Below are 11,580 nucleotides of genomic sequence, written 5' to 3' on the forward strand. Positions count from 1 at the left end.
TTCTAACATAAAGGAAGTCAAGCCAGAACTGGCGACTGGCCTTGCCATCTATCTTCACCACCAAGCACTTTCCTCCATGGTGACGAAGGTTTAACATCATTTTCCTATAGAAGCTAGGGGCGAACATGCACACCAAATGTTGCAGCGTCAGTTTGACCCCGGCTAGTGTGGCAAATTTGGTGAAGATTCTAATAACTTTGCAGACGTACGGTGCAAGCTGATCAGGGCAAATACCGTAGTGGCGACAAAATTCATCCACCAACGGAAGAAGAGGGAACGAGTAACTGATGAGGAATGGGTAGGCGTATAAAGCACAATAACCATGACGATGAACCTATACCACGTCCCGTTCAACCGGGATCATTTCGACTTGGTTGGGAAGACCAAACTTGACTTTGAATTTAGCAAAATCTTTGGATGCCATAGTCGATAAAAAATTCCCGGGTGTCGCGTTCGGCGATCGAGTGAGATCAGACCTGGCATCGGAGTTGCGGGGGAGTATCTCCTCCACCAACGGGAAAGCTTCATCCTCAGCAATGGTAGAAACACTCTCCTCACGAGTAGGAAACACAACCACCAAGGGAGCAACATGACTCCCTTCACCAGCATCTGAGGATAAGTTTGACATACTTTGAGGTTATGAAGAAGAATGCAAGAAAGAGAGATTAGGGTACGGTGTGAGGTAATAGAACAGAGAAAGAAGATTCAGAGAAGAAGTTGATATCTCAAAACTTTAGGAGAGAGAAATTTCAAATCCAGGTTTAACAACCCTATTTGTAGAAATTAAGGCCCCAAAACCTGAAACGTTTTACCTTAATGGGCACCAAACCCGAAATGGCTCATCATAATTGGCACCAGAATCGAAATGGCAGATCCAATCAAAAGTCACGCGCAAATCAAAGCAATGCGTCAGAAACAGGCATCATCATGACACATGACGTCATGACATCACCCCTTCTCTTGAACCAGATGACTCCAACAAACCACCCGAAAAATTTAAGGGATTTGAAATACGCGGCCCACGGAGAGCCACGTTACATGCTCACCACGACAACTACGACCCGTATAGTTTGCTCGATAAGATCGACCATGAATGACATTATCCGCTCATTGAACTCGCCTGCGAGGACGACCTCAACAAGCGGTGAGACTAACTGTATAGGCCAAAAGTTATCTTTCATATGATTAAAGTGAATCAACGTTAATAGGGCCTTCATGGGCTACCATGTGTCACCGGTATGACTTCGACAAAGGCCTTCCCAAGGTCGAAGTGGTCCCTTAAGAGATGAAGGGCAGAGTCGATGAGTTATTGAGGATCAAGGTCGAGGTCGAGCACTCATCGTAGACAAAGTGAATAACGGCTAGTTTTAGGGTAAGACAATAAAAAATATTCTTATGGATATTCTCCGGACCTATACTATTAGCCTATTAGGTTTTTAGATACATGTTCCCTATAAATAGAAAGAAACATAATGATATGGGACATAAAATATTCACTTGTAAGAAAACACATTGACTTTCTCTGTAGAATCTGGCTTTATTGCAAACATGCAATATACCGCTTTTTCTTAAGATTTTTGCCTAACTTTTTCACTCGATCCAAGAACAATCTGAATATTCGAATAATCATCAATCATCCATCATTATCAGAAAAAACATCCACAGATCTCACCCTTTTCAGTTGACTCATACGTTTTTATTTACTTAAATATCATTTATTATTATTTATTATTATTTAATGATATCTCCTCCTTTTTGGGTCATTGAATAATGCTAAAGTTGCATTAATTTTTAATTCGTGGCCATATTTTAAAGAGCTTCTTTAATAGCGGCAATATGTACAAATGGGGTTCCATCTGTCCTAAAATTAGTACTCTTTTTGTGTCACAAAATTATTGGGTACAAAATACCAGAACCAAATCATATGATTGTAATCTCAATGTAAAAATTATTTCCTTAATTATTTTCAAATTAAACTCAGATAATTAAATGCTGTAATAGCCACAAATTTGTTATAATTGAAATATTTTAAATACTAATTGAGAAGTGGGAAGTAAAAGAAATTTTTTTACTACACAAATAACAGCTGTGTTGGGAAGAAACAGAAAGTTATTGTAATTATTTTTGTTTAATTAAGGATCTTATGTGATATAGCCCTTATGACTATGCACTTTTGTTTAATTAAGACGTGAGAAGACCCGACGATGGATGAAAAACTCAACGTCAGACTAAAGTTATACGAAAAATGACATTGTATAACCGCTCTCAAAATAATAACCGAAAAATATATATGTATATATATTCTGTATGTTATATACAAAAATTATACAAATTTTATATACTTTATCGGCTACCGAATGTAAATAGTTTCTGGCGCGAGTTAAAAGTGATAATACGATCAACCTCAACCTCAACCTCAAAGATATATGTTACAAACTACGCGATGTAAACCAAATTAATTAAATTAAAGTATTATATATCGGATAGTTATAATAATAAAATAAAAACATTCTAACTCAATACCAACCAAGAAAATATTAACTTTAAAGCGAATCAAGTGTCTAAATTTCAACTTGTGATGGAATCTTAGACTATTTAGTCAAAGGAAGCATATAAATATCATCCATATATTTTTCGAGAGGATGCCTATATATAGTATACTACCAATCAACCCAAAAGAGATGTCATATTTTTAGTGAAAAAGAAAAGAATAGTTGGTTAAACATTGATGCCACATGCTGCTCAAGTGGTTTAAGAGCTTAGTAAATATACAACTGTTTGTATAGAAACCTTCACCAAACACTAATAATAGCTAGAATTTAACTTTATACTTGCCGTGTATAAATTTTTTAGACGACCATCATATAAAATTAACATACAAGGATAAGTAACTTTTAATATAAAGCCTAATATAATAACCTAGAAAAGTGTGAACCTTGCTATATAAAAAGGCAATCCAGTGCACGAAATATCCTGCGTGCACACGGATTTTGGGGAAGTGCCTGCTATATAACTAACCAAATTCTATTAATAGTGTAATTGTTTTTACAGTATCAACGTATAACTATACTTGATAATCAGAAACTTGAGGAAATGATAACCTATTATTACTTATAAATGTTAATTGAAACAAATGACCATAATTTTATTTACCGATCTTATGTGAAAATTATAAAATAACTAAAAGAACATTTGTAATAGGGCACAAAAATCAATCTCCTTCAAAATCTTTATAGGTTTTAGATAGATATGAGAGTCAACTGAATGAAAAGGGATAAGATCTCTTTTGATGAGCTACAATTTGAATAGAGAAAATGATCCTACAAAAATCTCTAATATTTTATTTATCGATCTTCTATATTATTATTTATTTATTTCGTGTGACAGACATGGGTCATAAAATTTGTTTCCCCCAATTGAAATATATGGCTCTAACATTTTCTCATGCACCAATGATAGACCTTGCTAACTTTACCTCAACAAATGGGTTATCTTGTTTGCCATACATATATTGACATTAAGTGGGCTAGCTACACTATTGATTGCTCGATTTTTTTTCCCCCTCCAGTGGCAAAGACACATTTGTCCATTGGTCGGAAAATTACATTTGTTTTAACTAGATATTTGTTTTTGTATAAATATTATATGATGAACCTTCTTGAATTCGTAGTGTGTTTATTTTTTATTTTTCTAATATTTTGACTTTTTTTCATCGTGTTTATTTTTGATTTTATTTAGTAAAAATTCTGATTCCGCTACTGTCCATATAGCACTCGCCCATCTTAAAAAATCCATTCCTATGAATTGCCCATGTAAAGGGGCCAATGCAAGGGACCCAAAAAGTTAGTATTGGCAATGGGTATCAACTTTTTTCCAATAATTCATAGTCAAGTTGCAAGCACGGTACAAATAAATAATGAAAAGAATAGGATCTTACTTTTGCTTTTTATCATACAAAAACATCAAGGATGTACAATTTGATTTGTTTATATTGGTTAATTAAAATGAGCCCTACCAAGCTCTCACATCTCAGTCCCCTCTGCTCCCTTTTTGAATAAATAAAGACACATTTAGGCAAAAAAAACAAAAAGAAATCTACACATAAAAAAAAAAAAAAAAATATATATATATATATATATATATATATATATATATATATATATATATATATATATATATATATATAATAAAATAAAGTCTAATTAGTTTTGTGGTTAATGACTTAATTAATTGGTTTGAGGAGACATAAATGGAAAGAGAGAATGCTACTTAAAGTGCCCTTGACCATCCCTTTTAGTGTTTTGACCATTCAATATTTTACATTCTTCATGTTGGTAGTTGCTCTTTGTTAGACAAGCTTCAAGAATAAAAAAGTTTGAGATAAAATTGTCTTGAATTATATTTTGATTATTTCATGAAAACATTATGACAGATGTAAATAGCGAGATTAGAAGAAAGAAAGACATGCAGTTTGGACAAGACAAACTCAAGAAAAACTAACATCAAAATTACAATCTACTAATATAGTTACAATTTATATCACTAAGGTACATTATTGTTCTAATCCACCAAATTAATATCCTTCTTCTATCTTTCTCCTCTTTATTGTCCACCAGGTTACCCCATGCCAAATATGTATCTCTATGTATTTTATTCTCAGGTTAAATTTCTCTTGTATATTTATTTTAATTAAAAAAATTATATTCTTATTATTTATTGCAAAAATATTCTATCTTAAGTTTTGATGGACATAGACAAAACTATCCAATATTTATATTGATGGAAATAACAGATACCTCTTAAAATTGATGGAGATGCCCGCATGTTGATACCACAAATAAGAAAAAAATTGTCATCGACCTACTTCTCCAAATCAATAATAATATTAAAAAGACAAAAAAGGACCAAAAAAAAAAAGAAACTGTTTTTTGGAGTTTTGAACCAAACATGAAAATCCTACTTTTGGATAGATCTTTTTAAGCTCAAGAACCAAGGTGCAGACACTCAATAGATGGACACCAAATGACAATATAGTAGCATTAAACTTTGATGCCTAAAACAAGGGGATATGTTGTGTATAGTAGGCTAAAAAACCAAACATAAAAATTTACCCAATTCACAAAAGCCTTTTTGTCCTTTAGGTCAGGCATGTTAAATTGATTCTTTAAAGTTTCATCATTTTATGAGGAGGAAAATGTGACACTAATAATCCGCAGTTTGTTTCCCTTTTTCATAATAACTACTAATCATAGCTACAAGAAGGCGGGATTTCTCAAAAAATCATAATGATCAAACAATAGGCAATTTCAAATGAAAGATGAAGCTAGTCATTATTATAATTATTTTGACAAAGCATGACCTTAAGATATGTCTCTGTTATGAAATCAGCTACTATCTTTTTGGTCGTTTTTCCATCTATAAATGGCATAAGTTGCTAAGTTACAAAACGCCATGTTTGCCTAACGTTCTAGAAGTTCCACATACACCCATAAGTTGTATGTAAATCTTAGAGCCCGTTTGGACATGAGAATCACAAAATTTTCAATTTTTACTTGAAGATGAATTTTGGAATTTTTTAAAAATTTAAAAAATTCCCAAATACTGTTTTTCAAAATTTTAACTCAGATCACTCACAAAAATTCAAAAACAACCCAAAATTATTTTTATGTCCAAACACAACTCTAATTTTCAAATATCATTATCACTTGAAAAAAAATTAACTTTTTTTTGAAATTTTACAATTCTTATGTCCAAACACCCACTTAGTCAATTATTTTTACTAGAGAACAACAAATTATAAATTCATTAAATATTATAGAGAGGAGCAAGGAATCTTTGTAAAGCATTTGACACAGATAAAATGGAAATATCTTTTACCACTTGTTTGGATGGTTGTTACATGTCGTTTCAATAATGTATCGTATCGCATTGCACTATATTGTACTGTATCATTCGATAAATTATATCGTTTGTTGTCATTTCATGATATCACCTACTAGTAATGTGAAGATTAAACTTGTAATATTATTTAAAAAAATTATAATACGAAGTAAAATTATTACGTAAAAAGGTAGGATAGAGGATAAAATAAAATTATTTAATAATAATGAAAGATGAGATGAGAGAAAAATACAAGGTAACGACATGACCACATTAAATGCTAAAAATATTACTTTTATATTACTTGAATTCAATATAATTTATATATTTAAAAACTACGTAAAAAGTACTATAAATAACAATAATTAAAAATTCAAAATACTTAAAAAGGCAAATGAAAAAAATTAAAGTCAAAGAATAATTCGTTTGACTCTCGAAATCCAAACAACTTCATATAAGTTGAGACGGATGGAGTAGTATTTGTATTCATAGGGTCATTTGGTTGGGAAACAAGTTATCCTGGGATTAATTATTTCAGGATTAATTATTCCGGGGTTGTTATCCCACTTTCTCATAGGGATAAAAATAATACAACAATCCCAAGATAACTAATTCCGGAATTAGTTATACAACGATTTTATCTCAATCAAACGGGAGATAAACTTAACTCAAATTAAATTTCGAAATTAATTACCCCTTATTTCTCGTACCAAACGAACCTATAGAGTAGAAAAAAGCAATGAGGTTACTATATTTATAGTACTCCTTATTACGAGAACTATGGGTGTCACAACTTACTACCCCTTTTAGGAATTCAAATGTTATCCGAAATTTTGTGGTTTGGTGGTACTAGTTCTTCGTTCTTAATATTTGAGCGTAGAAATGAAGTGTCTTTGGTAAAAAATGTTTTATCCCAAGAAAGACTTTAGTTCAAATTAGTTGGGGCATAATGGGAGCCCAAAATTTTAGTAGGCATTTGGACATAAGGATTGTGAAATCTCGGAAAAAATAAAAATTCAATTCAAAATGATATTTAAAAATTAGAGATATGTTTGAACATGAATACAATTTGGAGCTGTCTTTGGATTTTTGTGAGTGATTTTGAAGTAAAAATTTTGAAAAATAATTTCTCGGAGTTTTTCAAAATTCAACTTCAAGTGAAATTTAAAATTTTTATGGCCAAATACTAATTTGTGAAATTTTTTGTTATGCCAAACGGGCACTTAATTGTTTAACCGTTAACTGTTGTTGCAGAGGAATGAGGGAAGAGTAGGGTGTGTTGTTGGGGTGGGGGGGGGGGAAGGGGGCTGTAGGTGAAGAGACTGGCATTCCCTACAGAAAAAGGAAGAGTGGGGAAAAAAGTTCTTTTTGTACACACTGCCATCATGTTGTTAATGATGATGCCTTCAATCTCTCATTCTCTCTCACACCAAACAAAGGAATTTCCTCCTTTTTTCCCCTCTCTCTCTCTTCCTTTTTATCTCAATAAGCATATATGGTGAATCTTTTCTTTGTTCTCAATGCTTTCTCTTTTCTCTCTCTCTCTTAGTCCATGAAAAAGGCTAACTAACAAGTGAAGAAGAGTAAGAGAAAGAGAGGACATGGAAAATAATAAGAAGAAGAATAAGAATTGTGGGTGTTGGGCTGTTCTTAGGTCCAGTGTTATTGGAGGTGCCTGTAGTTCTTCTGTTTCTAAACACTCTGCTAATTCTATTCCAAGAACTAGTCTTGTTTATGATGCAGGTTTGTTTCTACTTGTAACCTTTTCTCTTTGTTATTATTTATTTATGGCGGTGTTGTTTGGATCAACTTGTGCTCGTCAGCTATTTTATCGGGTACCTTCCCATTTAGGCACCCGGTAACTTTGTCTGTCAAGACTTATATTAGAGGCGTCCCGGTGCACTAATCTCCCGTTATGCGCGGGTCCTGTTATGCGCGGGTCTAGGGAAGGGCCGAACAACAAGTGTCTATTCTAAATAATCTTATCCTGCATTTCTGCAAGAAATTGTTTTCACCGATTGAACGCGTGATCTCCTGGTCACTCTATCAAGACTTATATTGCTGAAAATAAATCACCTAGTGTGTTTTTACCTCCGCCTGGATTTGAACCTGAAACCTTGGCCACACCCTTGGACGAGAAAACTAAAATATATTTGTTCATTGTTTAAGTTTAAAACTTTTATCTTTCAAGGTTGGCTAACATACAATGTTACTTGCTTAGTGATTATTTAGGCTTTCTTTAAGTCATTTGTAAATTTCTTTTGTTTATTGAGTGATTGTATACAAATATTAGTATGGAATTGAGATGAGCTAAGCTAAAATGGAGCGACATGGACAATGAGTATTTATCTATGTTGTCTTCTTGTTTGCTGGAGTTCCCCTGCTTGATGATCATATTTAAGATTATTTATTAAATTTCAAAGAAGGATAATCTGTTAATATTTCAAAGGTTCTTTCTTTTGTTTAATGGAAAATTAAAGTTAGTGGAATATTCAGCTTAATTCCCTTGATTCGCTAAATACACTGTTTGAGCAAAAACTGGGTTCGGCCGAACCATAGGTCAGCTTGTGCCTCCTCCCCTGCCTACATCAACCTTCTATGACAGTTTTCTACCACTCTCTCCATCTAATTTTAACAATCTAGACAACATTACATGTTGGAAACCAAAATGTAGTATGTCTATTCCTAGAAAGAAATATTGAGAGATATATGAAGTATTTACAATCAAACATCTTTTTGCAAGTGCAGCCACAGAGACCCGATACCTAAACGCTAGCAACAGGGAGATGTGCGTTCAGGATGAAGCAAGAGTATCGTCTGATACCCCTCATGATACTGATCCACCAACACTTACACCAGCTGCAGAAAACAAAGTGCAACGGCAGCTGCTTCAGTTCACATTTCATGAGCTAAAAGCTGCAACGGGGAACTTCAGACCGGATAGTATTCTTGGTGAAGGTGGATTTGGATATGTATTCAAAGGCTGGATAGACGAGAACGGGACAGCACCAGCAAAGCCCGGTTCTGGGATTACGGTTGCTGTCAAGAGCTTGAAACCAGATGGTCTTCAAGGCCATAGAGAATGGGTGGTTAGTACGTAGACTATCTGCTCGTGGTTAGTAGTAGTAAGAAAATGAGTCGAATAGAGTAAGCAAGACTATGTGCAATGGATAATAACGTAATGATTTTAATGCAGGCAGAAGTAGACTTCCTTGGACAGCTTCATCATCCTAATCTTGTCAAGTTAATCGGATACTGTATCGAAGATGATCAAAGGCTGCTCGTTTATGAGTTCATGACCCGTGGAAGCCTTGAAAACCATCTTTTCAGAAGTGAGTTCTATGATTTCTCGTTGCATTTTGAAACGTTTGGTCTTATTAATGCAAGCAAATTGATCTTTAATCACTCTTCACAGTTGATATTGCATCCCTGACTTGAAGTCTAATTTTGTATAGTATAGTCAGGACTTGAATGGCTTTTGTAATTTTTCCTGAAACTTAGTCATCACAAAAACCAGAGGCTGATCCAGGATTTAAGTTCTATGGTGTTCAATATTTAAGTTTCTTAGTATTGAACCCATTGTATTTAAAGTTATGGGTTCGTAACTACTAGTAATTTTTAAAATTTTAGTAGATTTTTACACATAAGTTTATGCTCCGCGTCGTAAGTATTGGATTCAGATGAATTTGATATCACCACTCTACATCCGCCTCTGACAGAAACACACACAATGTAAGTATGATAATGTCTATGACCAACACGGATAACATATGCAGACTGCGAAAAACTATAATTTTGTACTTCTGTTGGTAAAATGCAAGTGCTGATGTATGTTATAACTGTTCATAGGGACGATACCTCTCCCGTGGTCCAACAGGATAAAAATTTCGCTTGGTGCAGCCAAAGGCTTAGCATTTCTCCACGGAGGCCCTGAACCTGTCATTTACAGAGATTTCAAGACATCAAATATTTTACTTGATTCGGTATCTGATCAGGAACATCTCAATTTAGGTCGTCTAATACTTCTCCCGGATTCTAACACTAATATAATTCTGCAGGAATATAATGCTAAGCTTTCGGACTTTGGCCTTGCTAAAGCTGGTCCTCAAGGTGACAAAACACATGTTTCTACAAGGGTTGTGGGAACTTATGGATATGCTGCTCCAGAATATGTAATGACAGGTAAATAGCTCTCATTAATTTCTTTCATTTGTGCTAAGGATTATATGAGATTCCCTAGGGTATTTGCTAGGAAGATAAGGGATAAATATCCTATGATGGTCTATAAAATGGAAACATATCTTAATCTGAATGGGACATGAATAACGTGATCAAGATATGGTGAGTAAATAGCTCCTCGCAGCCAGAGGCAGAGTCGGGATTTTTACTAAGGGGTGCCAAAATTAAAAAAAATTAAACACACGAAAAAGCCAAAGGGATTCAAGCATAAAACAAATACTCTTACCTAGCAACATGATATAATTTTTCGGTGTCAATTGTGTTAAACGTGGCTCCGCCACTGCACACTGCTTAATGTGTTCTAAAAATGTCGATACATGACCAAAACCTGTCTTCTATTTTCTCAGGACATTTGACATCGAAGAGTGATGTTTTTAGTTTTGGTGTTGTGCTCTTGGAGATTTTAACTGGTAGGAGGTCTATGGACAAAAAGCGTCCGAGTGGAGAACAAAATCTTGTAGCATGGGCAAGGCCATATTTAGCTGACAAGAGAAAGTTTTATCAACTTGTGGATCCTCGGCTGGATTTAAATTACTCCGTTAAAGGGGTGCAAAAGATCGCGCAGCTCGCTTACATGTGCCTGAGCAGGGATCCTAAATCTCGTCCTACAATGGATGAAATTGTGAAGGCTCTTACTCCGCTTCAAGAGCTCAATGATCTCGCTATATTATCAAATCATTCTCGCTTAATACAATCAGGAAGGCGAAAGAAGAAACTAGACGGAATGCAACAACTTAGCTATAATCATTCGAGGAGTATCAGAGAGTCTCCGTTACATTCTGGTAGGCAACATTGTAAATAATGCATTTTTAAGTTTTCTCTGAACTAAATAGTAGGAAATGAAGCCTCCAAACTAATTGAAGAAGAAAAACAGCAGGCTTTATTGTAATATGTGTTTGAAATTTTGATGAGGCTATGAATAGAATTTGAGGTGGTAGCTCATTTTCCTCTTATTGAAAGGTGAAATCTATAGAGCAGCATCCATTCGATGTTACTGATTTTCTTGGCAGGTAACTGAAATATAGCAATGTAATTGCAAACCTTTTATTTCTAGATTGTTGCTTGCAGATTTTGAGAGCGAAGTGCAAAAATAGTCTATTTAGGACCCCTATTTAAACAATAGCAAAAGTTTACAAAATTTTGAAAGTTTCTTAGAATCAAACTCTAGATCATTGGTCTGAAGTTCCAATCGCGGATCTATAGTTTCAAGCTTCAAATGGTTGGCTGAAGTTAGGCCTGCAGTTCAATAGTAAGGCTTGTGTCTTGGCCCCCCAAATTTTGGGAGCCCCATTTTAAAAAAAAAAATAGGTTTATAGGTATTTAAAGAATAATATTTAGTATTTTAAATATAAAAGTGAAGAAAACTTTTTGGATATATAAATAAGTAACAATTTGACTTACTTTAAAATGAATAGCAAAATAGTTTTCTCAACGTTTCAATTTGAGTTGATTTGACAATTT

At 34.0% G+C, this 11,580-nt stretch overlaps 1 protein-coding gene across 1 annotated transcript; it reads left to right on the forward strand.

The window, feature by feature from the left end:
• The first annotated feature begins 7,361 nt into the window (after positions 1–7,361).
• LOC104094921 (serine/threonine-protein kinase PBL34-like) lies at positions 7,362–11,072 on the forward strand. Its single transcript, XM_009600945.4, has 6 exons — positions 7,362–7,623; positions 8,629–8,969; positions 9,077–9,212; positions 9,730–9,863; positions 9,939–10,062; positions 10,467–11,072. The coding sequence occupies exons 1-6, from the start codon at positions 7,482–7,484 to the stop codon at positions 10,919–10,921; spliced, it is 1,332 nt and encodes a 443-aa protein (XP_009599240.1). The 5' UTR covers positions 7,362–7,481; the 3' UTR covers positions 10,922–11,072.
• The last annotated feature ends 508 nt before the right edge of the window (positions 11,073–11,580 follow it).

The sequence above is a fragment of the Nicotiana tomentosiformis genome, chromosome 11 (assembly GCF_000390325.3).
Source record: "Nicotiana tomentosiformis chromosome 11, ASM39032v3, whole genome shotgun sequence".
In the NCBI taxonomy this organism is placed as follows: Eukaryota; Viridiplantae; Streptophyta; class Magnoliopsida; order Solanales; family Solanaceae; genus Nicotiana; species Nicotiana tomentosiformis.

Coding starts and splice junctions, on each gene's coding strand:
- LOC104094921 (XM_009600945.4), top strand. CDS start 7,482: ATGGAAAATAATAAGAAGAAGAATAAGAATTGTGGGTGTTGGGCTGTT. Junction 8,970..9,076: donor AAGGCCATAGAGAATGGGTG/GTTAGTACGTAG, acceptor ATTTTAATGCAG/GCAGAAGTAGACTTCCTTGG. Junction 10,063..10,466: donor TCCAGAATATGTAATGACAG/GTAAATAGCTCT, acceptor CTATTTTCTCAG/GACATTTGACATCGAAGAGT.